Source organism: Cantharellus anzutake (genome assembly GCF_015039405.1).
Source record: "Cantharellus anzutake strain C23 chromosome Unknown EI90scaffold_5, whole genome shotgun sequence".
Taxonomy (NCBI): Eukaryota; Fungi; Basidiomycota; class Agaricomycetes; order Cantharellales; family Hydnaceae; genus Cantharellus; species Cantharellus anzutake.
In genome coordinates, this window is record NW_024066955.1 from 233788 (window position 1) to 260449 (window position 26662).

At 49.6% G+C, this 26662-nt stretch overlaps 11 protein-coding genes across 11 annotated transcripts; 6 read left to right on the forward strand and 5 right to left on the reverse strand.

Annotated features, from left to right (window-relative positions):
• Window positions 1-26: 26 nt before the first annotated feature.
• On the forward strand, window positions 27-1422 carry EI90DRAFT_3150736 (uncharacterized protein). Its single transcript, XM_039065680.1, has 6 exons — window positions 27-521; window positions 577-626; window positions 705-1002; window positions 1054-1098; window positions 1173-1201; window positions 1255-1422. The coding sequence occupies exons 1-4, from the start codon at window positions 63-65 to the stop codon at window positions 1072-1074; spliced, it is 828 nt and encodes a 275-aa protein (XP_038921684.1). The 5' UTR covers window positions 27-62; the 3' UTR covers window positions 1075-1098; window positions 1173-1201; window positions 1255-1422.
• A 415-nt stretch (window positions 1423-1837) lies between these two features.
• Window positions 1838-4526, forward strand: EI90DRAFT_3035186 (uncharacterized protein). Its single transcript, XM_039058591.1, has 11 exons — window positions 1838-2584; window positions 2633-2657; window positions 2716-2858; window positions 2920-3021; window positions 3079-3101; window positions 3151-3329; window positions 3380-3536; window positions 3586-3734; window positions 3792-3894; window positions 3966-4075; window positions 4137-4526. The coding sequence occupies exons 1-11, from the start codon at window positions 1997-1999 to the stop codon at window positions 4247-4249; spliced, it is 1692 nt and encodes a 563-aa protein (XP_038921685.1). The 5' UTR covers window positions 1838-1996; the 3' UTR covers window positions 4250-4526.
• Window positions 4325-6327, reverse strand: EI90DRAFT_3143817 (actin family; the record flags this gene model as incomplete). The annotated part of the gene is made up of 6 exons (XM_039065057.1): window positions 4325-4526; window positions 4577-4935; window positions 4990-5607; window positions 5671-5778; window positions 5832-5940; window positions 5996-6327. 6 exons carry the CDS (start codon window positions 6325-6327, stop codon window positions 4325-4327), a joined length of 1728 nt encoding a protein of 575 aa, XP_038921686.1.
• A 339-nt stretch (window positions 6328-6666) lies between these two features.
• Window positions 6667-7619, reverse strand: EI90DRAFT_2906403 (coenzyme Q biosynthesis protein Coq4-domain-containing protein; the record flags this gene model as incomplete). The annotated part of the gene is made up of 3 exons (XM_039054244.1): window positions 6667-7068; window positions 7126-7352; window positions 7409-7619. The coding sequence occupies 3 exons, from the start codon at window positions 7617-7619 to the stop codon at window positions 6667-6669; spliced, it is 840 nt and encodes a 279-aa protein (XP_038921687.1).
• A 1670-nt stretch (window positions 7620-9289) lies between these two features.
• On the forward strand, window positions 9290-10369 carry EI90DRAFT_3035197 (uncharacterized protein). The gene has a single exon (XM_039058592.1). It carries the CDS (start codon window positions 9318-9320, stop codon window positions 10131-10133), a length of 816 nt encoding a protein of 271 aa, XP_038921688.1. The 5' UTR covers window positions 9290-9317; the 3' UTR covers window positions 10134-10369.
• EI90DRAFT_3035198 (phosphatase inhibitor-domain-containing protein) lies at window positions 10070-11200 on the reverse strand. The gene is made up of 3 exons (XM_039058593.1): window positions 10918-11200; window positions 10550-10837; window positions 10070-10488 (listed from the first exon to the last, which is right to left on the reverse strand). The coding sequence occupies exons 1-3, from the start codon at window positions 11138-11140 to the stop codon at window positions 10478-10480; spliced, it is 522 nt and encodes a 173-aa protein (XP_038921689.1). The 5' UTR covers window positions 11141-11200; the 3' UTR covers window positions 10070-10477.
• Window positions 11201-12263: 1063 nt separating this feature from the next.
• EI90DRAFT_2050065 (pyridoxal phosphate-dependent transferase) lies at window positions 12264-14094 on the reverse strand. The gene is made up of 6 exons (XM_039052477.1): window positions 13922-14094; window positions 13597-13832; window positions 13272-13527; window positions 13007-13203; window positions 12712-12935; window positions 12264-12652 (listed from the first exon to the last, which is right to left on the reverse strand). The coding sequence occupies exons 1-6, from the start codon at window positions 13986-13988 to the stop codon at window positions 12394-12396; spliced, it is 1239 nt and encodes a 412-aa protein (XP_038921690.1). The 5' UTR covers window positions 13989-14094; the 3' UTR covers window positions 12264-12393.
• A 2469-nt stretch (window positions 14095-16563) lies between these two features.
• On the forward strand, window positions 16564-18443 carry EI90DRAFT_2906895 (uncharacterized protein; the record flags this gene model as incomplete). The annotated part of the gene is made up of 8 exons (XM_039054267.1): window positions 16564-16603; window positions 16662-16789; window positions 16974-17086; window positions 17171-17211; window positions 17276-17331; window positions 17387-17506; window positions 17529-17841; window positions 17890-18443. Coding segments are annotated over 8 exons (1365 nt in total), but the record flags the coding sequence as incomplete, so codon positions are not given.
• Window positions 18444-19393: 950 nt separating this feature from the next.
• EI90DRAFT_3143820 (uncharacterized protein) lies at window positions 19394-20934 on the forward strand (the record flags this gene model as incomplete). Its single annotated transcript, XM_039065058.1, has 9 exons — window positions 19394-19450; window positions 19516-19533; window positions 19588-19927; window positions 20010-20083; window positions 20143-20183; window positions 20238-20258; window positions 20336-20471; window positions 20531-20695; window positions 20755-20934. The coding sequence occupies 9 exons, from the start codon at window positions 19394-19396 to the stop codon at window positions 20932-20934; spliced, it is 1032 nt and encodes a 343-aa protein (XP_038921692.1).
• Window positions 20935-21028: 94 nt separating this feature from the next.
• Window positions 21029-22502, reverse strand: EI90DRAFT_2966142 (uncharacterized protein). The gene is made up of 5 exons (XM_039055558.1): window positions 22307-22502; window positions 22207-22258; window positions 21795-22150; window positions 21620-21740; window positions 21029-21561 (listed from the first exon to the last, which is right to left on the reverse strand). The coding sequence occupies exons 1-5, from the start codon at window positions 22416-22418 to the stop codon at window positions 21102-21104; spliced, it is 1101 nt and encodes a 366-aa protein (XP_038921693.1). The 5' UTR covers window positions 22419-22502; the 3' UTR covers window positions 21029-21101.
• Window positions 22503-22615: 113 nt separating this feature from the next.
• On the forward strand, window positions 22616-26356 carry EI90DRAFT_3116889 (Lon protease C-terminal proteolytic domain-containing protein; the record flags this gene model as incomplete). The annotated part of the gene is made up of 7 exons (XM_039062931.1): window positions 22616-24205; window positions 24256-24566; window positions 24611-24778; window positions 24836-25121; window positions 25178-25594; window positions 25660-25927; window positions 25983-26356. The coding sequence occupies 7 exons, from the start codon at window positions 22616-22618 to the stop codon at window positions 26354-26356; spliced, it is 3414 nt and encodes a 1137-aa protein (XP_038921694.1).
• Between the last annotated feature and the right edge of the window lie 306 nt (window positions 26357-26662).

Genomic DNA, 26662 nt, shown 5'->3' on the forward strand with positions numbered 1-26662 from the left:
GGCTCAGATTGCTGGTCAGTCGGCTAAATCCGATTCGTGCCATTTTGAATATCCTCGGCGTGATGAGTCGACCTCTTGTCTCTTACGACGATATCGCGGCACCAGCACCACCTACTTCGCCCGATGCTGGTGGGAGACCTCTCAAGCGGATCAAAAGGGATGGCCAGTCTGTGAAAAATCCTCCGGACCGAGGGGGAACGATACCTCATCCTCATTGGGATGAAGCGACAGAAGGTGTGACCATCGCTATGGATTATGGTAACGGCGATGGCGCCATCGTTGCTCCTACTGCTGCCCCCATATCATTGAGAGATAGTGCCTCAGTGAATGGCCAACAAACTATCAGTAAGCCCAATCCTAGTACCAAGAAGCGTCAAAGGAAGAGGAGGGGTGCCCGGTCGAAGATTTTGGACGAACTCCCCCACATAGGACCACTCCCGACATCCCCCGAGGCTATACCTCATGCTTGGGATGATAATCAACTAGCTGATGCTTGGGAAGCCGCAAATGAGGAGTACGTGGTGCGTCGAGGTCTGTTTTCTTTTTCTTAGGCTCGTTCATTCACGATATATACAGTTAATACATACTGGAGAACGGAGGGAAGAGACTAGGCACAAAAATTCAAGGTACGATGTCAACGACGCTTGTTTTCGAACTTATTCAGCCGAAGCATACCAAAGTTGTTATACTGACTAACACCTTAGATGGCACATCGGGGATACAAAAGTCACAGAACTGCGAACTGAGCCCCATTTAGCTGTCCCCAGAGTCGACGATGCTGCACCCGAAGCAGACATTCCCGCAGAAAAAGAGAAAGAGGAAGAGGAAGAGGAAGACGTCGAAAAGGTTCTTGCGGTAGGGGGTGACGAGGTCAAAAAGGATAGTCACGTATATGACCCTTCTCTTACCCCTCTCCCCGGAGTGATGTACGGCGAAAACGACGCTTTCCAAAAAGCGGTGAGTGCATCATACTGGCTGGGATACTGGACAGCGATTCGTGAGGTGGGAGCTTGGACGGTCTCTTAATATCCGCAACATTGACGAATTACTTAGGTGCGGAAGGATGGCAAGTGAAATAACTGTTTGTCTCAACTTAAGGTACAGTGCCTTGTCAATTCCAGATGGACTGGTTATCAGAGTAGTTTCCTGTCCCATTCATACGCATGATCTAGGTGTAGTTTCTGATTGATGGGCGGACCTGGTGGGCGTTTATTTTATTTATCCGTCTGAGAGCCTTATCCCATTGACCGAAAGAACGAACGCTTGTACGAGGGCAAAGTTCAGCTTCATCCCGTGGTTATGGCTATTTGGTTATTGCAGCTCATTGCCAATGGAGGACTGATTTTGCCAAATCTCATCGTTGACCGGTCTTCCTGCGCCTTTTAGGTTTGTACTCATCTCATGAAACAACCTGTCTTTGTCTCTTGATTATAAACTTGTTGCATCCCTCACCACACTGAGTCTCCGAATCTATAACACATTGATCGTGTCTCACAGTGCTGTTGACCTGCGCTGGGAGTAGGGAGGTTCAACTTCAAGGTCGACATGCAGTTTCTGGCCTCCGATCAGTTCTTCCCGAATTTTGTGCATTCTTCTGTGATAATCAGTTGCGCCTACGCGATTCGGTGAGAACGGCGGGGCAATATATCATTATGAGGCCCCGTGCGACCGAACAATAAATGACACATGCCAAGAGCTCAAAATTAATCTGCCAAATGAGTGCGTATTCCCGGTCGTGAGTCGCGACACGGAAATATTATTGTTGCAGGGTCTTCGGGGTTTGCCTGAAAACCTGTCGGAGTAGCGGGAATTGATATTACATAAGTAATTGCGGTAGCACGCGGATGGCAGTGCCGCAGAATCAGGGCCCATACACTATCCTTTAGCAAGAAAATGGACATATCCATGGTTCCTTTATATAAGAGCATTCCCAATTACCCCTTCACTCAGTTGAACAACAAGTTCTTCCGCTTGCTCGACATTCCATTGCACGGAGATGACAACTGCTGCCACGGCCGCTGAGCTCGACTCCCAGATACCTTCTACTTCAGTGTTCACGTACCTCTTCGCTAATGAGCGGTATAATGAGGTTGCGTTCATCGACCCCATTTCCAACAAGTCCATCACGAGGCGTCAACTTAAGTCTGACTCGTTGCGATTCGCTCGGAGCCTTCGCAACCTCGACACGTTGGGACAGGGTGCGAGCTTGCAAAGAGGAGATACCATAACCATTTTCTCCACCACGAGCATCTACTACCCTGTCATTATTCTGGGCGCTTTTGCCGCTGGCACACCAGTAGCATGCTCTAGTGCAGCTCAGACCCCCACTGAGTTGGCCCACCAGTTCACCCTCACGCGTCCCAAGTTCTTTGCTGTTCAGCTCCAACTTCTACCAGTCTTTCTCGACACCTTGAAGCTCCTCAAAGTGGATGAGAAGGAAGTGATACAGCGAAGCGTGTTGATATGCGAAAGGGAGGAGCTTTCTCAATCCTTGAGACAGCAAGGCTGGCGTTGCATATATAATCTCTTCGAAGGAGATGATGACTTTGAGCCAGAGGATTTTGACGGGCAGCGTTCATCAGAGGTGGGTGTTGTCCGTTTCAGTTCGAACAATTCTCACCGAAACCAACAGACTGCCCTAATCGTTTATAGCTCAGGTGAAATCCTTTTTCCCTAATATAGTATGTATCTCGATCCCTGATTTGTCGTTTCCAGGGACCACATCTTTGCCCAAAGGGGTGGAGCTAACACACCGCAACCTTGCGGCAACGGTCAAAATCCTTGGGTTGTGGGCCGGTTTTGGTTTGGATGGCCCACTCATGGGGCCATTCCCTTTTTACCACATCGCAGGCATGCAAGTAAGTTCATGGTGACTATTATGCATATTGTAAGCATTCAAGTTAGAACAATCTTCGTTAGATCTTCCTTCTCGCTCCCGTCCGTTGGTGTCGCCCGAGTGTGCTAGTATCTTCTTTCGTGTTTGAGGATTTCCTCAAATTCATAGTGCGTTATAAAGTGTCCGTGAGTACCCCGTTCGTACCCACCCTCGGCGCAACAAGTTTGGCTCATTTCATGCAGTCTGTAGCTGTTCCCCCAGCTGTGTACGTAATGATCTCGGAGCTTTTAGTACTTGCGCTGAAGTATCTGCAGCATAGGATTGTTCGCATCTTCTCCTCTTGTGGACAAGTACGATATGACGAGTGTTCGAACGGTGTTATTCGGTGCTGCTCCCACACCACAGCCGATAATCAACTCATGTTACCAGAGGCTGAAAGCGATTGCTCATCCATCAATCGGTATATACCAAGGGTTTGGTGCGAGCGAATGCAGTAGGGGAGAATTTAATGTTTCATCTTGAACACTATTGACGGCTTCTTAGCGGGGGCGACCGTGTTCACCCCACTCGGACGTGTTGATAAGGCTGAAGCTGCAGGACACCCAATAGGTTGCGACATGCGAATAGTAAGCGATACTGACGAGGACGTTTCCCCGGGAAAGGATGGTGAAGTTTTATTGAGAGGGCCCGGCGTTATGAGGTATGCGATGGAAAAGCCTGCTTACCAGAACTGACCTGATGTTGTTCAGAGGGTATCTCCACAATCCCAAAGCCACGAAGGAGACTTTTACGTCTGACGGTTGGCTGAAAACTGGGGATGTTGGCTACATTGACAACGCAGGATTCCTCCGCATAGTTGATCGCAAAAAGGAGATAATCAAGTACAACTCTTTTCAAGGTGTGACATCACCGCCAGCTGGCCCTTAACGGAAGCTCACTTGTGTTCTGCTGACAGTGCCTCCGGCGGAACTGGAATCTGTGCTTGCCGGTCATCCTAAGATAAGCGACGTTTGTGTGGTTGGTGTGCCAACTCGAGATGGGACCAATGAATTGCCTCGGTGAGTGATTATCCTGCGGAGTTGCGCATGATACACTTGTGTCTGGTATTAAATGGCACTTGATTGTGTAGGGCGTATGTAGTCCCGCGCGACAGGGCGTTGCTTAAGGATCCCGCCTTTCCTTCGGAAATCCAAAAATGGATTCAGGGTAAAGTTTCGTATTACAAAGAATTACGGGGAGGTTAGTTTGTTTCTTCGCTGCATCAAGAGACCAGTTCTCATTGATCGGATTGTTGAAAAAGGTGTCGTCGCTGTGGAAAGCGTTCCTCGATCGGTGTCGGGTAAACTTCTCAGAAGAATTCTTCGAGACCAAGCGATAGCGGAAATGCGGCGTCAGGTCAAAACTCATTTGTGATTGCACAGTCTGGATTAGTGCCTACTTTATATTTAGATTTGGAGACGGGACTGTGGGGATATAACTGAATCGATGTTACGCAGGAGTGTGAACACTCGGAGCACCTTGTGACAGTGGGATTCTGGTCCAATCCGGAATAATGAATCCCTTGCGTGGGTTACTTCCGGCGCTTCCAGGAGAAACGGGCACTGGGGCACTGGGGGTATTTTCAAACACATCCTCTAAGGCTTCGTCCCACTTCTCTCGAGTAATTTCTTCTCCACCTGTCTTCATGGCTCTTCATGGCAAATTAATGCGAGAATCATTTGAGAATTACAGATAACTCACCCTGCAAGTGATGCGCCGATCCACTGTAGCGCAGCTGGGGCAAAAGCTGGAGCTCTACCAGCGTGTGCTCGTGCAAGTGTCGATTGCGTCGCCGGAGGATCAGGGTTATTTAAGATTGCAATGTGAGGGGATAAGGGACGGAGAGGGGCATAGACATCATAGATAGGAGGCGATAGTTTTGAGGGAGGATGAGAAGCCTCAGTGACAGCAGGGTCATCAACATTGAGCGTATTCCTTAAGGGAGGGGAGAGAAGTCGGATGAGCTCGGCTTGAAGTCTCGGAATAAATCCGGGAAGCATACAAGTGCCTCCTGCAACCACAATCGAAGAAGCAAACTCCTTTCGGAGATCAACTGGCACCTTGAAGAGCCATTGGTAACTAAACGATTGAACAACCCGATGCGGCGGACCGACCTTCAATAGGGAGTCCAAAATGACCTCAGCTACGCTGGCTTCATCTACGTCTCCATCCTCGAAAAGAAGCTCAGCGGCCCTTTCCCTAATCCAGCCAGGTACCAGTAGTGACGCCCGAGTGAATGTTGTTGTACCGGGGCCTGTAGGGGCCATACCAGGTGCAGGTATTTTCACGTTCAGATCGGTTGCAGTCGAGTGACGCACGTAGAGATCTTTCATGGCGTGGATTTGAGTGCTTGGTCCTGTCATACTGGAATCCGATGTCCGACTCTGGCTAGATGGCTGTCCAGGATCAACGTCAGTGCTAGTTTCTGATTGGTCTACAGACATGAGATCTTCAGTGGCAGCAGACTCAGATGGGCCTTGTAGACGAGGTAGACTTCGGCTCAGCAAAATGGGACTGCCCACAAAGCAGCATCGTGTTTTCATGTCCTCGATAATGGATTCGGGCAGTGCGTCCTCAGGCACAGCTGATGGCTTTGGATTCTGCCCTACAACTCCCATGGGCCCGAGATATGTACCGAAAAGCATCAACAGGGATCGGAGGTGGGTATTCAAACGAGCCCCGGCAAGGGGAGAGGTGCGCATGGCGGAATAAAGTGGGCGCGAACCGTATATCTGAGAGAGAGGAAAAGGGAGATATATTAGGTAACGATTTCGAGCAGCCACATTGCAACTTGCCGGCACAACGGTTGACTCCAGGTATCCACAATCCAATACTAGGCCAGTCAGCCGTCCTGCAGCCATCATGGCTAGGACATGGCTTGGGGCGAAGGAAATAGAGGGTATCTGGTGTAGCTACATGAGCACCGGTCACCTCAGGAATAGGTATCCAAATCCACCTGTAGATTCTCAAACATAACTTGTGCCAGTGCTTCTTTCACAGCCAGCTGAAGCATTGGATGCTCGACGAGGATGACCTTTCGTGATCGTGGATCCGTCAAGAGTGAACTTCAGATGTTCAGGAGAACCAAAACCACAAGAAATAATACTATGGCCAACTCACTCAAAGAATATGGAACGCAGAATATCCTGAAGACGATGGCTCAATATAATCTGATCCTCTTCTCTCTCAGAGTTCGATTTATTCCCTTGAGAAGAAGACGACCATAAAGATGTCCCATCCTTGCCGCCGACTGTCACGAAAACCTCTCGGGGCCTCCCCTCACCGCTGAAACCTACTTTCCAAACCCTCGAGCCGGGATCAATGACAACGCGGTCTTCTGTCCCATAAAGACTATGGCGACGTGTCGTCGCATAATGTGGAGATGGGATTTGAGAAGCTGATGGAGTAGGCACTGCGATGCGAGACACCGTTGGCGTCGCTGGCGTTTCCATTCAATGCCTCGTTCCCGGGACATCCCGTCCGCGTAAACGACGCTTGTGTACCGTCAAAATATTGCAATTACTGCTTTCTATCCTCAAGGAACGTCATCATCATATTTGAGAATCCCTAGTATAAGATGAATATGGAGACTAGTGATATTCTCGCTGGTACACACAAAAGTCTACGGACAGGGAAAAACTCTGACTCACCTCAGTCCGCTAAGCGTGAACTGAGGAAGAAGTAGAGTAGTCCAAAAATTTGTGTTGCTAGACGTATTCAACATCAACAAACGTGAGTTGGCCTCAGCATACGCTACGATCCCAAGAATGCTAATACCTAGAACCATTGGGCTACTTTCCCTTTGCTGCCTCGGCAGCTTCGTTCAACTTTTTGGGCCAGACAGCAGGGGGAGGGTCCCAAATTCCCAGCTCTTCTTTCAACTCGCCGATGTCTTGCCCCCATCGCTCTTCCCAATAAATACTGATTAGGCAGTTCGAAGACGACCCACACCGCAAAGCCCATGGAACATAATCCGAATATAACCTTGCTCTTTGTTTGGAAGAAAGGCGAAGGGGCCCGAATGCGGCAGATATTCCTGCAACTGGTAATCCCAAATTTGCGAATTCGAAGAATTTGAGTGCGAGTTCGTAGGTCACCGACACAGGCATGGAACAGATTGTGTGATAGAAGTCGTGACACTCTCGATAACGTTGCATCACGAATGCGAGTTCTGGATCTGATATGTAGTGCACCTAGGAATCCTTGCCTCAGTGTATCGCTCAGCACAATAAAGGAAGCTTCACTCTCACTGGTTCCCGAGTATCCGGAGTCACTCCACATCGATTCAACCAGTCGGAGTACGCACGACCGAAAGAATTTTCAGGGAGCTTGGACAGGGCATCGAGATCAATGGTGTCCGAATTAATGCGCGGTCGGTCTTTTAGAATTCGTCGGCCCTCTGGGTCCTTCAGCATGACATCCCTAAGCCGGGGTAACGAAGGGCCCGCTGTTGTTTCGCCAAGAGCGGCGATCATATCTGTTCAGTCAATCAGCTACATCGGAGCGCTAGGACCCTACGTCTTCAAGCTGTACCTCCACGGTTCGGGCTCACAAGACCCATGACAGCCGAGCCTGCGGCCAGAAACGCATTCTCAAACCAGTTCAAGGGTACATGTCCAGGATAAGCCGGCGGAGGCCGCGTAGGGCCATCTCCGGAGACGAACCTGGCACATGAGGGCGTGATTTGCGTCTTGAACGGTCTAGACAAATGACGAGTGCCCCGGGCAAGCCTCGAATATGGCATCTCACGTGAGCGTGTCGCCGACGAGGCTCGATGTTGAACAAACAAACATCAATCACTCAAAACATACTAGGCACGCTCTCGACACGACTATCATGACCGACCCAAATAACTCTCTTTTGGCCATGTTTGACCCTTTTGCTGCAGGCAACAAAGCAATCTCGAATGTCACTCCGGCTCGTCCAGAGTTAGGCAGTGCTACTTCGGACGCGTGCACAATGTCTACGTTCTTTAACCGTATTGGCGCAAGACCTGCTGAGGACGCACCTTATTCCCCCCAAAATCGTAACTCTCTCATTGACTTCAGCCGCTATGACTCCGAGATGCTCGCCAACACTGAAGAGACGACTCCTACCAAACCACTTCCGAGAGCCCATTTGTATGCGGGCACATCTTTGATGGACGAAAAGCGTCCCGTCGACACGCCAAAAGTGCCGCGCTCTCTTGATGTCTTTAAGGCGGATGTTTACTGTACCAATAATACTGAAAAATCTCTCGACCTCTCATCCAAGGATCGTCAGGAATCTAATGGCCAGCTCGAAGTCAAAAATAGCCGTCGTTCTTCGCTCGATGTTTCCACTCTAACCCGGAGAATCAAGGACCGTCTTGAAGAGATGAGCTTCGATATCCTTCGAGACGATATAACGCTCGCCGCCGACCTCACCGAGAGTGAACCCACAGGTTCATATCGTCATACGCGGAAAATACAAAAGCCATCGAAGGTTGATAATAACAAATCGTAAGACACATGGAAATTGACACTCTAGACCCCCTATAATATAGAATCCATATAGAGCTCCGTTTGTCCTCCCTCCCTTGCCGTTCCAAAATAATGTCAAGACGCGACCTTCGTCCATGACTTTCGAAGGGAAAGTGCAAAAGGAAGACAATGGACCTCCAGACCTCCCTCCTCTTGGTCTTAAGAGAGACAGGGATGTTCCTACGATGATGAACGAAGCGAAAAGAGGTGACGCCTTGGAAGGATCCTCGCAGGCTCCATCTCGAAAGCCGCGTGCAAGCATCTTTGACACTCTTGAGAATAGTGCGTATTTTCGCTGTGAAAATTGATCGTGTCCAGTGACGAATTCACCATACGCAGCACCGACGTCATCCTCCAAGAACGTTTTGCCAAATATCGTAACTTCGTGGGGGACCGCGTTAAAGCGTTCTAACAGCACCCAGTCCTCTTCCAGAATGAAGACGCAGCCGGAATTCAAAGTCCCCGACCTACCAGCGAAGGCGTCCCGCCACTCACGCGCAATGTCCTCTTCCACAATCCCCAGCTCTTCCAATATTCCCAGCACCACCACCTCAACCTCAAAATTGGGACTTTCCAGGATTCTGGCAAGTCCCAGAAAAGGAGAACCAAGTTCAATGAAATCCGCTGCTGATGGGAATAATAAGAAACGAATGAATGATCGTCTTCCATCCCCAACTAAACCAGTCTCTGCTCAGGATGTGGCTAAAGAAGACAAGTCTACTCTTAATACCTTTACTACAGGACTCCGCCGATCGAAGACAACCATCGCGGTATCCCGTCCCTCAATAACACATCCTGGTGTACCCCTCTGCAATTTGAAGCCGAGCTCAACGGCACTAGCGAAGCCGACCGATGCGAAATCCACATCGCGAGGGCTTCCTAGCCGGTCCTCCATTCTCGCCTCTCGGGTCACATCAGCCGCCTCTGATGCACTCAATCAAATGGCATCCAACCCAACTAATTTGACTCGTACCTCCAGCGTCGCACGCACAACTACCCAAGGCCTTCAGAGAGCATCGTCACTCGTCATTCCCCAACGGAAGGTAGCCGAAACCAAGCCTTCCATAGTGCCTGCCCCGCTTACAGGCGCACTTCTTCGCCATCAAACTCGCCCAGTATCGTCCGTTCCAGCATCGTTGACTTCGAAGAATTTAGAAGAAACCCAAAGGCAAAAAACCTCTGGCTCTTTGCCAGTTAACAAGGACAAGCCAAAAGAGGATCGGTTAAGACAATGGGCGGCAGGCGTGGCAAATGCAGTGGACGTTGCCAAGCAAAAAGAAAATGTCGCGGTCGCTCCTACTCAGACTACCAGCAGGAGGCAGCTAGGATCCACGAAAACTTCCGTTTTGTTAAGCAAAAGAACGTCCCAGTATTCTGTTAAGTCAGGGCTTCCGGCGTCGGACGTGCCTGCCCCAACGTTGTGTCGTCAGAGACCCTCTCTATATGGTCTTCAGCCAAGTTCCAAGATGACGTCCGTGGAAGCTTTACCACTCTCTTCGCAGACACACGCTTCTGCCAAAGAGGAAGTCAAGCCCACGAGCGGTATCCGTTCGCGACCATCTTTATATAGCATGCGATCTGGAATTGCAAGTGCTTCAGCCCTTCCTGAAACGACTCGACCCTCCTCGAATATTCGCCCCAATGGTATCACATCAAAGAAACCGATAGAATTGAAAACGAGCGCGCTCACTGCTGCTAAATCGTTGTCACGCGCAGCCTCCCTTCTTCGCGGTACCACTCGATCCAAACTGCCATGAGATCATGTTCTTCTCTAGCGACCTAAGTCGCATTTCTGATTCTTGACAGCTTCCTTGTCCCGTGTACGTATCTAGTTTGGAACTGCCTTCACGAGCTACGTGCTATGATGTTATAGTATTTCATGACCTCGACATCTTGTTGCTATTCCTTACCCCTTGTACATAAACTTCACGAAGTCCGGACCCACCTATTCAGCGCTAGGAGGTACCGTGTGATTACATAAAGTTTGAGACGATGTTACATAGGTGTTTTGGGTAAATGCAAGATAGTGACGGGGTGCAACGGCACAAAAGCGAGAATGGCGACGAATGGGGGTCAAATGCACTGAGCGAAGATGAAGGATCTATGCAGGTGCTAGACAACATGGAGTCTCACCATGAGTATATGTAACCACGTTAACCCATCGACACTCTACCTTTCCCTTTGAAATCCTTCCGCCCGGATTGGACCTCGTACGCATTGTGAGACAACAATGCATCTTGCAGTTCTGTCATAGTGGCGCTTCCAGATCCTTGTCGTTCGGCAGAGCTTTCTCCGCCGGCAGAAGAAGACGAAGTTTCATTGGGACCTTCATTTGGTGAATGGTCGTGGTGGTGGGGAAGGCGTGCACGTCTAATCGGCTTCGCCCGACCCGAATCCGATTCTCCAGATGATTCGTCGGAGGATTCATCGAACCGCTTCGGCTTGTGATATATGCAGCAAACTATCCGTGTTCATGGACACGAAGAAAATGTATCGGTCAGCACAGATGCGCGGAATGACACGACGAGCCTCGTAGCTCACTCTTGGACTTCTTTCTCCCGCAATTCTCATTGTCTATCGTCCCCTCCTTCCATACAACACGTTGCTGGCGACGGGGTCCACCTCGTAATCTCAAGACTGGCCGAGGGTGCGATCCGACATCGTGATAGCTTACTTCGGGAGCGGAAACATCGTGAATGGTAATCGTGCGGCTCCCATCAGGCATTACGCCTGTATGCTGAGGTCTAGGGCGTTGCGCCAGCATCGTAAATTACTCTGGCTGTTCCAGGAGTGAGGATGAGGTGAGGACTCCGAATAAGAGAGGCTGGTCACCTGCACTCCGACCCGAACATGCAGCACGTGCCGAAGTGAATCGGCTGCTAATTTACCGAATTTTCAAATATATCCCCATTTGCTGGAGTCGTCAGTCGCCTCTCCCGACCATTCATGGCGTCTAAATACCCTTTATCTGGTGAAAGGAGTGACGTTGATCTGTTAAATCCCTTCACTGAATGAGAGCAATGGTTCCCCATGAATGTCAGGTCGACAAATCGACGGAGAGGAGACCCAAGATCCGCTGGATACATTTTCCTCCTGTGTCTATTCTCTCTATCATGAACTTCCCGTTACCCTGGAGTCATCAAAGAAGACATTTTTTATTGACGGGATCGATGTTTCTCCCCCGATACTGCTCCAGAGAATTGGGAGTTGCAAGCTCACAGCGTGTGGCGCGCCGCCGTATACCTAGCCACACACATTGAAGAAATAATTTCACCGTACATATTAAGTCTCCTCCCGGCGGGCTCTGCAGCTTTTGTACCTCCAAATCTGGGTATCCTCGAACTAAGGGCTGCTTCTGGTTTACCCGGTATCAGCTTAGCCGTTGTGCTGGGGAGAAAGCTCCAGGAGAAACTCCATCACAGAGGCACTTTGTTCGGTGTCACACCATCTGATTACCCAGACCCTTCGCTCCAACATCCGTCGAAATGCACATCTCATCCATCCGGCGATTTCGATGGAAGTTGTTGGCCATACTTGGGTCTCTACCCCGGACTCAGATCAAGAAGGCACCGTCGATCAGCTGGGCTTGTATGATCTCATTATAGTCGCAGATGTGCTATGGCTTAGAGATCAGCATGAAAACTTGCTCACTACCATGGAGACCCATTTGCGACAGGCCAATCAGGATTTAGGAATTGATCCTACCATTGTCATCGTGGCTGGATTGCATACTGGGAGATATATTTTCTCGACCTAGCGGGTCGCAGTGGGTTTCGGACGAAGCGAGTGCGGGAAGTGAGACTAACTGACGATGCACTCTCTAGCACTGTGGAGAGAGATTGGGTGGTGGAGAGGGGCGGGGAGACAGCCGCAGATCGCAGTCTCTGGGCGGTGGAAGTCATTCTGGGCCGTGCTCACGCAGAATCCTGAGATTTGATAGAAATGTTTAATTCGCAGAGAAATAGAAAACAAAATTAGCAGAGATTTAAGAGAATTCTTATTGTGCGACCCATTGCTTCACCGTTTTGCTTTTCTAGCTTCTCTAACAACCACGCTGAGCCTCCGTACCGCCTCCCACGTGTCTGCATCGTTCAACACGCTGAAGCTCACACGGACGTACGCTGTTTTACGCCCGATGGCAAAGAAAACTGTCCCAGGAAGCGCAAGGACGCCAGCCTCAAAGGCATTCGTCTCTATCAAAGTCTTGGAGTCACCTTCATCGTCTACGATGGTGGTAATTTCGCCAAACAAATTTGGCGATATGAGCAACTTAAACCTGTTAGGAGGGCTGTGAGGTGGCTGCAACTGACGGACCGGTGATGATGGGATACAAACCATAAGAACATGCCCGACACTGGACTGGTCCACTCTGCCATCATAGTCCCATCATCATCCACCATATGTTTGTACATGGCTGCTTCAAAAACCTCCTTTCTCTGTCTATAAAATTTGCTGACTTGTTCGGTGTGTGCAATAAAGCCATCACTGCCCCAGTGTCTAAGGATAGCCAGGGTCACTGACTGGGACAGAGAAGATGGTTGCAGATTTGCCGATGCAGTCTGGATGCAATTGATTTTTGGAGAGCCGGAGTTTCACATCATCAATGTGGAGGGTGGCACACCATGCTTACGTGACTATTCATGACACCCAGAAGAGGGGCGGGACCCGAAGCAAACCCAATTCTCAATCCGCTGGACAAGATCTTCGAGAAGCTGTCAAAGCGAAGAACAAGCCCCGTTCCTTCTTCACTGGGCTCTTGGGCTTCCAATTTAAAATAGGAAGGCGATCGAGGTGCATCTCCATAATACATCCAATAATATGGATCGTCTTTGGAGGAGAGGACGTCAGATTTGAAGGAAGACGAATTTACAACATTAAATAATGCTGTTTCGCACCTTCCAGAATAAGGAACTTATATTTGCGGGCTAGCGTGAGCACCTGACGACGCCGTTCGAGACTTGCAGTCGCGCCAGAGGGATTGCATCCGTATGGAACAGTGTATAGGTACTTAGGGAGGGGTTTGTTTGGGGGCCATGCTTCGAGTATGGATCGTAGACTTGAGGCTTCGATCCCGTTGTGGTCAGTCGCTATCTCGATCAAATTGGCTTTTGCAGAAATCAACAGCGGGATGACACCAGCATAGACAGGTGCCTAATTGTGAATGTGAAGCATTGGAAATGAGCATAATTCAGTCAATCCTCGTGAACCAACACCATTTACCTCGATCAAAACGCTGTCCCCTGGGTTCGTCAACGCTAAAAATGCTTTGTATAGTAAATCTTGGCTTCCAGCACCGATAGAAAGTTTCCAGCTGCCATCTTGTGGACGCTGATGGGCACGGGCCTGGAAATCAGAGATCCATTCAACAAGGTCGGTATGGCCCTGTGTAAAACCATATTGCAAGGCCTCAGAAAGGTCAGCAGAGGAACCGGGACCCCCAATAGTGAGAGTGCTTTCTTCCAATGGGTTCGAAGGAGATCGGACATTGATCGAGATGGATGTGATAGGAAAGGTAGATACGTTTGGTTCGCCCCAAGCGACTTACTTGGGCTTTTCCTCCTCGTCTTGGAAAGATCTGAGATATACGCCGAGTAAAATTCATCGGAATACATCTTTGGCGAGATGAACCGGTCAACCTCGGTCCAATACCCCGCAAATAATATAGCGTTGGGAAACTACTGGTGGCGTGACACTTGATCAAGGGGAACAGGTATGACATAAATCCCACGCCCTCATGTATCGCTCCAGGCACATGGCCCCGCTGATCCAAGTTACTCGCAGCTTACTGAAGTAGCGGTGGTATGCAGTGGACACTAGGCTTTCAATTCTTCCAAGCGAAGCCCAGACTACATTTCGTGGATGATTAGTTGCACGTTTTCGGATTTTGTACTGATCGACTTCCACGTACTGCCGACCGATTTCTTTTGCGAAGCCCGAAAACAGGCCCGCAACTGAGCCATTGTCATTTGCAGTCACCGAACGGTGATCCGGGGTGATACAACCCGGAACTCAATCCATGAATCAGCACGAATCTGAGCATCACCTCCTGCCCTTCGTCCCATTTTGTTAATAACAAGGGAAGCTTTCCCAACAGCTTGCTCCCTGAATCTCGCCTCACTTCATCATGGTCGCCAACAGCCCACAACCGATCGCGATTATGCGAGCCTGGAGAGAGGATAATGACTTAGAACCTTGGATTAGGTACTTTAGCCTTTGCATTGAAAATGTCACTGACAATACTCTCATTTGTGGTAGAGACAGCCCTCACTGGGAAAGTATGAATTTCAATTGCTTTATGGAGGCCAAGAGTGGTGAGGGAAGCGATGACTACCAGAACCCCCCCACTATCCTGACTGTGGATGTCAGGGCGGTTCCAGATGTCAGATTCAGATCGTTGCAGTAGACTTGGGCAACCACGCTCTCAACTGGTTAATTGATCGTGAACTCCGGAACACTCGTATCCCCCTAGAGCTATGTACTAAATTCTAGTCGGTTTCCTGAACTACTTGCCGCCGTGTGGAAGTCCTTTCCAGCCGAACATGGACCCATTTTGTTCCCGCCGAAATCACTTGGACCGGGGCAACGTTAGCTCTACATCGGATCAGCATTTATCTCCGATCCTGCTCGGGCCTCGAGTGACCGTGGCGGTCACCAAGTCAGGCTACCGAAAACTAAGGGCGGTGATCTAGGATGTGCCGGCTGGGGGTGTCGTCCCTTGTTCCCGTCCTTGATGCCGAATTAAGACCCAACAGGATTATGCGACCCGGTGAGCCGGCCCACCCATCGGGTTTTGGCGTTGCCACCGTGGAGGTTCCTCATGCCCCTGCCAGTGGACTGTAATAACAGATTCCAATCCAGCAACCGAAAAAGCATGAAGACATGACATGATTGCCCGGGAAGTAACTGATTTTCCTAGGAAGTGAGGATTCGATAATCACTCCAATGTCCCTCAAACCAGTCGTGAGTACTTCATATGAAGCATTTGGGAGTCGTTCCTGCATGCACACATACACAATTTGAACCAAAAAAAAAGCAACCCATACCCCACGGATCTGTTCTACGCTCTATTCCAATAAGGGCTGGTAACCTGCCTGCGTAGTCCTACGTACTTCATCCATGCATAACGGACACAGGGTTTTCCACTCCTGACGAGTTCTGTCGGAAGATCATTATCATCCCATAGTAGGGTGGTACGGTTCCGGAGTTCTAGAGAACCAACTCCAATGATGGCCGCAGTTTCAACGAATACGGCGAGAAGACCCGATCGGACGAAGACGAATCTGCATTGGGCAGATTTAGTTGGTACTTAATCTAGTCCTTTTGGTATTTGGACTGAACAAGAGGCAGCGTGCCACCGGCCGAGGTGGCCCAGGTAAGCATGTCATTGGGTGACGAGGTGAGTACATTGAGATTGGTCCTTGGCAATGAGTACTTGATGCGTCGTACGATTTGATGGCAGGCTCGGGCTCGGCGTCCAATGTTGCGCATCTCGGCGCGCAGTACATAAAGCGGGTTGAAAACAGTTTTATTATTTAACCTAAACTTGTCCCTGAAACAGGATAAAAAAAACACGCGGTTTGCTTGCTGGTTTAGAAGTGCGCAGATTTTCACTGAAATGAATAATGATGTTGGATGACAGCCTCATGTTCAGGTTCCCTTTTCAATTCGTAATCGGCCTGAGAAATCAACATATACATATAGTTAATCATGTGACTCTTTCAAACCACGGTCGCGGAACGACTTTCTTTGCACTGTTGCAAAACTCTTTCCAGGGAGGTATGTAATCGATTTTTTGGCTGCTTGCCAGTGTCTATTTTGGTGGATCGCATATGCACATGTGACCGTGCCAAGCTCTTCCATTGGAATATTCTCGGCCGCCATGTTTGGGAACAGGGTGTGATTACATAATCTAGGAGGCGCCTTATTAAATCACTCAGGGAAGGGGTGCCTCCGTCAGTAACTTCCGCACCTCCCCGCATGAAACCTCCTATACGAACTTTAGCAACCAGTCTCATTTTACTTGCAAGTTCAGTGCAGAATGCCAATGCTCTTCTTCTACTTCGACGTACCTCTAGCAATGGCACTTGCCATCACGACGGTTCAACCAAGCATGACGCTGCGTTCGTCATCCAAGGTGAATCGTTTCCCAGGTCGTTCCAACACTAATTTACCCTCCAATAAGCCTGCCTAATCCCGATACTCGTTATTCTGTCTGGAATTCTTGCCGGTGGGACTCCACGATCTGCCCTGATTCATTGGGTATGGCATGCTCATCGCCCTTGAAGGTCTAACCCTCGGCTATATGTCTCTCGATGAGACGCAACTTCGAGTCCTCTCAGTAAGCGGCTCACACAAGCAGCAAGAATACGCGCAAAAGATACAGCCAATTCGCAAGAATGGCCACCTGCTCCTGGTAAGCGTTGTTATGTTCGATTCCCAAATACCCCTCTTCGCAATGCAGACCAATTCCTGTCGCCTGTGGCGCTTTCTACACGACAGCTGCACTAAATTAGCACCCACCGGAACCGAAAGGGAACTTGAGCTTTCGTGTATTGGAACCTTGACTGACTTGCGTGTGCTACCTTTTGCCTTTGCAGACTACTTTACTCCTTGGAAATATGATTGTGAATGAGACCCTTCCAGTCCTTAGCGAGAAGGTTCTAGGTGGCGGCCTTCAAGCCGTCATCGTGTCCACTGTCCTCATTGTAGTGTTCGTGAATGCTTGCTTCGCCGATGAAGAAGCTCGCAATGGCTTCATATTGTTCAGCCGCTGATATTTGCCCTGACCATTTAGCTTTGCTGAAATAATCCCTCAAAGCCTATGTAGCCGTTTTGGTATGATTTTTTCCTTATCTGATAACGGACGTTCTGGGCAAGGTTGATGATATGCTATTCCCAGGCCTCCAAATCGGCGCCTTCATGGCGGTTCCGACAAGGATCCTCATGTATGCATTGGTATGTGGCAAAATCGCCTCGGGAAATTACTTCCTCACCGTTCTGGGTTGATAAGTTCGTTATTGCGTGGCCAATCGCCAAGCTCTTGGAAATTTCCCTTGGACCGCATCACGGCATCGTGTATCGCCGGGATGGCAAGTGCATTCCGTACAACATCATACGTGAGACTGGAAAAGTGACTGTCTCTCATTATAGAGCTGAAGGAGCTAATTAACATGCATGCTGTTGTGGGTCACCATGGTGGTGATTTGCAGTCGGACACGGTAACCATCGTAGGGGGTGCTCTTGACTTCCAAGTTAAGACTGTCCATGATGCTATGACGCCGATCGATGATGTCTTAATGTTGTCAATCGATGCGAAGCTGGATTATGAAACCTTGGCCAAGGTTGTTCGGAGTGGTCATTCTCGTGTTCCTGTTTATGAACCGTTTACGGAGAACAACGGGACTGTGACGAAAACCATTATTGGTGTCTTGCTTGTCAAGCAATGCATTCTCTTAGATCCTGAAGGTGAGGAGAATGATGCTTTCGGAGGAATGCCACTCATTCCTTGCTTAGATGCCACCCCACTCCGTGATATTCCTTTGAACTCTGTGCCTACTGTTCCTTTCGATGAACCACTTCTTCACACTCTCGATCGTTTTCAACAGGGTAAATCACACATGGCTGTGGTATCGCGTATCCCAACCAGGACTGAATCTAAGGCGAAACCGGGCAGTGTCAACGATGAGGCGAAGGTCGGCTTGACCCGGCGTTTCCTCAATCGCGTAGGATTTGGTGACGATTCAAGTAATGGCAGCAGCGATAGTGACACCGAAGGTGATGAAAAGTCCAAAGGTAGTGTGAAGCGCCGTGCTAAGGGAGGAGGGAAAAAGGGACGTAAAGAGTTGGTTAATGCTGAAAAGCCGAAACAGATCCCATCGCCATGGCTGTACTGGAACAACTCGGTTGCTCTTGAGCAGACGATGCCTTCCGACGCTATTCTCGATGACGAGAACGCCACCAAGGTATCTCGTCGTCTGGCTCCTATGCATGTAGCCGCTTTGTCTAATCGCTTCATTGCAGTTTTTGGAAGGACTTCAACGATCGCCTCTTGGTATCATCACCCTTGAAGACGTCATTGAGGAGTTAATCGGCGAAGAAATTCTTGATGAATTTGATCTCAAGGGGGTCAATGCCCTCCCTGCCTCCACTTATGTTCCTGCTGAAGCTCAAGCTGCGGTGGCCGCTGCCGCTGCACGTCACAAGCTTATGTCTGCCGAAGCTGCCAAGCGTAACGAAGGCAGCACTCCTCCGAGTGGCAGCAGCACCCGTGTTGCACAGGGTCTGCTTGCGATTAAAATGGCCGCGGGCGTGAATCCAATTAAGAAGAGGCCCTCGAGTCACCCCGGAACAAAGAGAACTGGTTCAAGTTCAGGTCCTCCCACCCTCACCCCCGGCGATCAGAGAGAATCGACACCTCAGCCGGCACAGGATAAATGCTCAACTGTCATCCCTGTGGAAGGTGCCGCGACTCTCAAGTCTGAGCCTTCTGTTACCAGCAGCGTCGAAACTAAGTTGGCCATCGCTTCGCCCACACCCACACGACCTGCACCACCTCCCCCAGCTCCAATTTTCGCTATAGTCGATGAGAACCCTCAGTTGACGAGGCCGCCTGGAACACCTAAGAGAGGTGGCGCCTTCAAGAGTATGATTGGTGGGAAAGGTGCCACTCCTGGCCTTGATAAAAGGGCTGACTCGAGCGTCGTCGGAGGAAACGTGTCCCTGGTTAGGAAGGATTGCAGTAGTGGTTCCATGAAAGAGGAGTCAAGGAGTGGCAGCGCGCCACCTCAGGGCTGAATAACTTGCGACAACATTCCCCCTCTCCCCAAGTTTTTGTTCTATCGTTTAAACTTCTTGTGGAATAGTGTGATAAGAACTAAGCGCTTGTCAAAATCACAAGACTCTAAATTGTGAATATCGTCGGATGGCTGTGTGAGTCACGTACTGGCGCTCTATTGCGGTGGAGCCTCATCCCAACACACCACCATCTGCAGACAGCTGTTCCTGAACGCCAACTAACATGCCACCGAAGAAGCAGGAGAAACAGGCCAGTTCCAGCAAGGCCGCCATTGATAAGGTGAAGTCCTCCAGCCCCGGGGAGATCGAGACAATGCTGTTGTTTACTTTGGGATCTATCGGTAGACTTTTGGTTTGAAAAACGTCTGTGCATTCGGTCATCTGACAGGACCAACCTGTACTTAATGCTCCGTACAGAAAAAAGGCGCCAAGAATCAGAAACTTGTTGCTCAAATTAAGCAACAACAGAGTGTAACTGGAAAGTCACCGGCTACGCTTGCCAAAGAACGGGAGAGGGAACTTCGTGCGAAGGAAAAAGCTGAAGCTGAGAAGAAGGCCAAGGAGGATGCAAAGTTGTTCGCTCAGGCTCCCCAAAAGGTTCCGCCAGGTGTCGATCCGAAGTCTATATATTGCAATTTTCACAAAGCTGGATACTGCGAGAGGGGGAACAAGTGCAAGTTTAGTCATGACCCTGACGTTGGGAGAAGATCTGAAAAGAAGGATATATATTTTGATTCGCGGGATGAGAAGGCGAATGGTGAGTACGGCAATGGACTTCAGACTTGTGGTCCTCCTTGTTGGTACGCGAAGTGTACTGACCTATTATTGGCTTTCCATAGACACCATGGATCAATGGGACGAGCAGAAGTTGCGTACGGTGGTTGACTCGAAAAAGAATAAGCCGACTACGGATGTATGTTGTGGCAATATGAACTTTCAAGGTGTCAACGTTAATTTCACTACTACCACCAGATCGTCTGCAAATACTTTATTGATGCCATCGAGAGTCAGAAGTACGAGCTACCCTTACACCTTGCTTAACACTGGTGACATTTTTTAAATCCCAGGTTTGGTTGGTTTTGGACATGGTGGGTGTTCTGAGCTCGTGCGTCCGACTCATATGACGTTGTCCTGGGGACTGACGCATGCCCTCGTAATTCACAAGCCCGAACGACGTCGCAGAGAAGAACGGTTGTATCTATCGGCATGCATTGCCTCCAGGCTTCATGCTAAAATCCCAAAAGAAAGCGATGGACGCGGAGAAGGTGACTATATCGTTAGAGGAGTTTATCGAGGTGGAAGTAAGAAGTGCACTTCCCCTCCCTTGTTCTGGGCTGACCGGGCCTCATTTGCTGCACAGCGCCATAAACTAGGGAAGAACCTCACTCCTGTCACCCCCGAGACTTTCGAAAAATGGAAACAAAATAGACAAGACAAGAAGCTTGCTGAAGAAGAGGCTCGCAAGGCTGCCAAGGATGCAAAACATGCTGCTGGGAAGAGTGTCGGGATGTCTGGAAGAGATTTGGTATGTGTTCTCTGTCCAGCCGAACCTTGGAGCACACGGATTTACATGTGTTTCTTTAGTTCTCGTACAATCCTGAATGGTTTGAGGCAGATGATGAGGAACAAGACGGTGGGGACGAGGATTGGGACTGGGCAACATATCGGAAACAACAGGAAGAAGAGAACGAGCGGGAAGAGAAGGAACGGATCGATCGCTTCAATGAAGCGTTTTCAGTAACAACATTGGATGAAGGACCATAGCACTGGCCCGTGGAGGTAGGCTCGATATCTGGCAATGGACCAATCCTTGAACACACGTTGGAAGCCTGTGTGCTCTAATGTAACGGTGTAATACTTGATGAAGCAAGCGAGCTGGCACCCCATGCATTGGATACAATATTACTTTGAATACATACATTATAGTGTGGTCAATCCTCATCCTCATCACTCCCGTAATCAGCCAGACCTCCAACACCTTTCGTTAGGGGATTTACCGATTCTGGCGTAGCAATGGCGAACTGGACACCCTTCTGACGAAGTTGTGCGAAATACTTCAACCCTTGCACTACCTCAGCACTCAGTAACCCATTTGCTGCTGATTGCTCTTCTACCTCTTCAGGCTCATCGGGTACTGCGTACGAATCTTCCGCAGGCTCAATCCTCCGTCGTTTCCTTGAATCGCCTGCCTCGTCTTCCAAACCATCAGCATCGTCTTCAGCCTCCTCGTATGGTTGAGGTACTTCTTCACCATCCTCGAGCGCTCGGATGGACCGCATCGCATCTATTATCCGGTCGTCAAGCTTAGCTGAGATCGCGGCTCTTCCAATTTCTTCCAACCGTCGTTTTTCTGCAACTTTTGAAACAGGGTTTGGATCCTCAGTTGCCCACCTGGAAACTGAGATGAGAGAAGCGGCCGATACGATCATATCGTTAGCGAATGACGCACCTAACGTTCAAAATTTCATCGTTATCTAAGCTCTGACAAGCCATAGCCTCCTTAGCGAACTGAGCATGTAGTTCATCTTTATATGTTACGAAAGCGACGCTTCTGTACTGTAGGATTCTGACTATGAACAGAAGATGAGTCTAGTTTGTGGCTAATGCAGAACGAATATACACACCCCTGTCTATTTCTCCCCATTCACCAAAGTGTCTTCTAACAACTTCTTCAGTGTCCTGCGCGTTTCCTGTCTCCTTGACACGACCAACATATAATGTTAGGTTTTGTCTGGTGAAGGAGCCAACACCGCCCATATCATCACGATAATCCGCAAACTTTTCGCGAGCAAAGCAGTCTTTCGAGGAATCTGGGAGTTCGGTCTCTGGCAACGGTAGCCTGTGGATGTAATTGCACTCGTATCCGTATGGACAGCAGCCACGAGCAAAGAATAAGCAGCAGTATTTCACTCCACTTGCATCGGCGCGAGTTAAGCCTGAATCCCGCCTAATATTGCAACGAGTCTGAGATTTCGTTTTACTGAAAAAAGGGCTCGTAAGCATTGGAGAGAACCGAAGTGCCTAGAGCAGATTCACTTTGAGTAAGGGTCCTCCCTATCCCCTCCCGCCCATTTGTTGTACCATATATCTGTACAGGTATTAGCACCTAACCATGCTCAAGTGGCACATTGCTTACTGTATTCCTTCCCCGGCTGCATTTCCTCCTTCTTCTCGACCTGGCCTGGCTTAACCTGCTTTCTCGCAGGCTTGAGCTTCTTAGGCTGAGCTACATCCTGGGTCTCGCTCATTATAAGTTGTGACTCCGGAGAGACGCTGGTTGGATGAATGTTGTTGTTTAGCTTCGGATCGCAACCGAAAAAGGTAGGTGAAGGTCGGACCACGTGACCAGTGAATAGCAGGTGTTTGCGCATTCGTAAGTACTCGCGTTTCAATCTTGGTCTCGGGAAGTTGCTTGGGCAAGGGGCTAGATCCTCTCCCTTCCACAATGAATACGCTATTAAGACTTGTGCGCTGGTCAACCCAACACACGAGACTTGGTTCTGCCGTTCCAACACCATTGACCGTCTTCTGCTTTTCTCGGACGGTGCATCGATGCTTCCACACTTCTGGTTCATTCTCTTATCCTCGCCCATCGAGACCCTTAAGGTACCCGAGGTCGGCGAATGGGTCTGGCTCGAGAGGTAGCGGTCGTGAGACCGGTGCACCGAAGGAACCGGGCCGAGTAGATGAGGCTACCGAGGCAGAGTCGACTGGTGAAAACTCAGTGTCTGCCTCAAAGCCAGATGACAATGGGGATAGGGGGTCGCCTCCTCGGTCTTCATCTTCATCGAGTAGTTCCGATGAGCCCCCGGACGATGGGAAACCCCCGGCCAAATCCCCGCCTCCCGAATCCGATTCACCTCCCCCCTCAACATCAATATCCAAGCAATCTGTTCCAGAATCCTACCCCCAGGTATTGGCGCTCCCTATCACGCGCCGACCTCTCTTCCCCGGCTTTTACAAGGCGGTAGTCGTCAAACACCCAGCTGTAGTAGCTGCAATTAAGGAAATGATGAAGCGCGGCCAACCATATATTGGAGCCTTTCTGCTAAAGGACGAAAATGCTGACAGTGATATCATAACAGACTTGAGTGGGGTGCACAGAACTGGAGTATTTGCCCAAATCACTAGCGTCTTTCCTGCCAGTAGCCCCTCCAATGGGAGGGACGAAGAAAAGGATGATAGCCTGACCGTGGTTCTTTACCCTCATCGACGTATTCACATCAACGAATTATTACCCATTCGCACGGAAACGGATCCCGTGCCATCAGAAACAGCCACGGGAGGCGCAGACGTCACTGGACCGGACCAGAAAGATCCCCAATCACTAAACACCGAGCCCCGTGAGCTGCTCCCCAATCCTGATGGCACATCCGCTGACTTGAAGAACTTCGTAGCTCCTATACACACGTCTTTCCTTCATGATTTCTCGGTTTCCATCGTTAACGTAGATAATCTAACTGCTCAGCCATTCAACAAATCCAATCAGTACATTCGCGCAGTCATGTCTGAGATTGTGTCCGTCTTCAAAGATATAGCGCAGCTCAATCCTTTGTTCCGGGACCAGATCACAAACTTCACGATTTCTCAATCCGCCAACAATGTCTTTGACGAACCCGACAAACTCGCTGACTTCGCTGCCGCCGTATCTACTGGCGAAGTTGAAGAGCTTCAGGACGTCTTGGAAAGCTTGGTGATCGAGGACCGCCTCCGGAAAGCACTTCTCGTTCTCAAAAAGGAACTTATCAATGCCCAGTTACAAAGCAAGATCTCGCGAGACGTGGAGAGCAAAATTCAGAAACGTCAGCGAGAGTACTACCTCATGGAGCAGTTGAAGGGGATCAAGAAGGAGCTTGGTATGGAGTCGGATGGCAAGGACAAACTAATTGAGAAGTTCAAAGAGCGGGCTGATTCGCTAAAGATGCCTGAGGGCGTTCGAAAAGTCTTCGAAGAGGAGCTGGCTAAACTTCAGCATTTGGAACCTGCCGCTTCTGAAGCTAACGTGACAAGGAACTACCTCGACTGGTTGACGCAAGTGTGTGAAATCAACTCGACTACATTCTTATGGCTCATTCTTGCCTTTAGATTCCTTGGGGTGTTCACTCCCCTGAGAACTTCTCGATATCTCATGCTGTTAAAGTCTTGGATGAAGATCACTATGGATTGACCGACATTAAAGACCGTATCCTAGAGTTTCTTGCTGTGGGAAAACTTCGAGGATCCGTTGAAGGAAAGATTATTTGCTTCGTTGGTCCTCCGGGTGTTGGCAAAACGTCTATTGGGAAGTCCATTGCCAGGGCCTTGAACAGGCAATTCTTCCGCTTTTCGGTTGGTGGCTTGACAGATGTGGCTGAGATCAAAGGACACCGTCGAACTTATGTTGGGTACAAGTTGATGTTCGTTGTTTCGGTTCCTGCGAACTCAATCTTTCGTTATTCAGAGCTCTGCCGAGCAAAATCATTCAGGCGTTGAAGCGTGTGGGCACAGAGAACCCTCTCATTCTCATTGATGAAGTAGACAAGATTGGCCGCGGGATCAACGGGGACCCCTCAAGCGCATTGTTGGAAATGCTGGATCCAGAGCAGAACTCAGCGTTCCTAGACCATTAGTGCGTTGAATTCATTCTGGTGGCGTGTGTGCGCTAATTTGCAAATGGGCTTCCCAGCATGGATGTACCAGTGGATCTTTCTCGGGTTCTGTTCGTGTGCACCGCCAATAACCTCGATACCATCCCAGCACCTCTGCTTGACCGCATGGAGGTTCTACAGGTCAGCGGGTATGTCTCTGAGGAGAAATCAGTCATTGCAGAGCGGTACCTGGCACCTCAGGCGAGGGCTGCTTCTGGACTCAAAGATGTGGACGTGACCTTAAGTGCCGATGCAATCAATATCCTCATTCAATACTACTGCCGGGAAAGTGGTGTTCGAAATTTGAAGAAGCATATTGACAAAGTATGAATTGATTTTATGAGATCCTCCCGATCCTCACCCAATGTGTTATTCCGCAGGTATATAGGAAAGCGGCTCTCAAAATTGTTCGCGATCTTGGGGACCCAGAGAATGATACTGATTCGACGGCAGAAACAGAGCTTTCGGCGCCACCCTCCCCCTCTGCTGAGGTGTCTCCAACAGTGCTCAAACCCGGTACTGACAGCGACGCCGACGCAGCTTCGGACACCCCAGGTGCGAATGCTACGGCAACCCAGGAGCCAGATAAAAAGGTCGTTACCACCCAGGAAGGCAAACCCATGGCTGTTCCCGACACGGTGCATCTCCAAATCACACCTGACAACCTCAAGGACTACGTTGGACCCCCTATCTACCAAAAGGACCGTTTCTATACCCGTGCTCCCCCAGCAGGTGTCAGCACTGGTTTAGGATACCTTGGAAATGGTTCAGGATCGGTCATGCCTGTTGAAGCTTCAGTAAGTGGCTGGACACCTTCTATTCGCTTACTCGTGCGTCACATAACGTTTCTGACTGGAATCAGGCTATGCCTGGAAAGGGCGTGTTACAACTTACGGGCAAGCTGGGTGAAGTTATCCGTGAGAGTGCCCAGATCGGTTTGAGCTGGGTCAAGACGCACGCATTCGAACTTGGTATCACACCGTCGCCTACGGAGCCCACACTCAAGGATCAAGACATCCACCTTCATATGCCAGAGGGGAGCATCGGGAAGGAAGGTCCGAGTGCGGGAACGGCAATTATTACAGCCTACGTCTCGCTGCTGACCAAGACACCTGTTAATCCCGACATAGGTACGGATGAAGCGCTTTGTTTTCTGGGCTACGCACTCATCAGGCCTGTCCTTAGCCATGACTGGTGAGGTATCCCTAGTCGGGCAAGTTCTCCCCGTGGGAGGATTGAAGGAAAAAATTCTCGCAGCACACCGAGCGGGAATCAAAACAATTATTGCTCCTGGTGCGAATCGTGCTGATATTGAAGAGAATGTTCCTGCTAGCGTAAAGACTGGTATTCGATTTGTCTACGTAGAGGACATCAGGCATGTTTTGCACGAAGTATTCAATGGCCATCCGGTACAGGAGCGCTGGAAGGACACGATGCCTTATGAAAGCGGAGATCCGATTCCGATACAGCCAACTATCACCCCACCTCCATCTCCCCAAACTCCCTCACCTCAGGCGCTTTCGTCTGACCGTTTGCCCATTTCCTTGCGCTGCACATAGACCACAGTGGATAGATTTTTCAAAAGTCTTTGACCAATTGTTCGCGATTCTGTAATCATTTCTTTGTTATTCGTCATTGACTAATTTCTGACTCAATGTCTAACTAAACTACAGTGTATTTCGCAGAAATTTACGACGGGTTGGGTTGCAAAAAAACAAAAATTGTTCACTCTAATTAAAGTAATCAAATTGGGAACCATCCCAGAGATTGTTGACAATTTAGGAAAATAAGTAAGAACGCTTATCATCAGGTCCCGCACCTACGTTGTGCGACAATGACAAAATAGCCCAAACCACCGGCCAAGG

What these genes read in the sequence shown, in the direction of transcription:
- EI90DRAFT_3035186 (XM_039058591.1), top strand. Translation starts at nt 1,997, where the DNA reads ATGACAACTGCTGCCACGGCCGCTGAGCTCGACTCCCAGATACCTTCT. An exon ending in ACCACATCGCAGGCATGCAA is followed by an intron (nt 2,859 to 2,919) that starts GTAAGTTCATGG and finishes AATCTTCGTTAG; the next exon opens with ATCTTCCTTCTCGCTCCCGT. An exon ending in CAAGTACAACTCTTTTCAAG is followed by an intron (nt 3,735 to 3,791) that starts GTGTGACATCAC and finishes TTCTGCTGACAG; the next exon opens with TGCCTCCGGCGGAACTGGAA.
- EI90DRAFT_2966142 (XM_039055558.1), bottom strand. Translation starts at nt 22,418, where the DNA reads ATGAGCGAGACCCAGGATGTAGCTCAGCCTAAGAAGCTCAAGCCTGCG. An exon ending in AGGGAGGACCCTTACTCAAA is followed by an intron (nt 22,151 to 22,206) that starts GTGAATCTGCTC and finishes CCCTTTTTTCAG; the next exon opens with TAAAACGAAATCTCAGACTC. An exon ending in ATGGGGAGAAATAGACAGGG is followed by an intron (nt 21,741 to 21,794) that starts GTGTGTATATTC and finishes TTCTGTTCATAG; the next exon opens with TCAGAATCCTACAGTACAGA.
- EI90DRAFT_3035197 (XM_039058592.1), top strand. Translation starts at nt 9,318, where the DNA reads ATGGCATCCAACCCAACTAATTTGACTCGTACCTCCAGCGTCGCACGC.
- EI90DRAFT_2050065 (XM_039052477.1), bottom strand. Translation starts at nt 13,988, where the DNA reads ATGTATTCCGATGAATTTTACTCGGCGTATATCTCAGATCTTTCCAAG. An exon ending in GACGAGGAGGAAAAGCCCAA is followed by an intron (nt 13,833 to 13,921) that starts GTAAGTCGCTTG and finishes ACCCATTGGAAG; the next exon opens with AAAGCACTCTCACTATTGGG. An exon ending in TAAGTTCCTTATTCTGGAAG is followed by an intron (nt 13,204 to 13,271) that starts GTGCGAAACAGC and finishes TCTCCTCCAAAG; the next exon opens with ACGATCCATATTATTGGATG.
- EI90DRAFT_3035198 (XM_039058593.1), bottom strand. Translation starts at nt 11,140, where the DNA reads ATGCTGGCGCAACGCCCTAGACCTCAGCATACAGGCGTAATGCCTGAT. An exon ending in CGGGAGAAAGAAGTCCAAGA is followed by an intron (nt 10,838 to 10,917) that starts GTGAGCTACGAG and finishes GAACACGGATAG; the next exon opens with TTTGCTGCATATATCACAAG.
- EI90DRAFT_3150736 (XM_039065680.1), top strand. Translation starts at nt 63, where the DNA reads ATGAGTCGACCTCTTGTCTCTTACGACGATATCGCGGCACCAGCACCA. An exon ending in CCGCAAATGAGGAGTACGTG is followed by an intron (nt 522 to 576) that starts GTGCGTCGAGGT and finishes CGATATATACAG; the next exon opens with TTAATACATACTGGAGAACG. An exon ending in ACTAGGCACAAAAATTCAAG is followed by an intron (nt 627 to 704) that starts GTACGATGTCAA and finishes CTAACACCTTAG; the next exon opens with ATGGCACATCGGGGATACAA.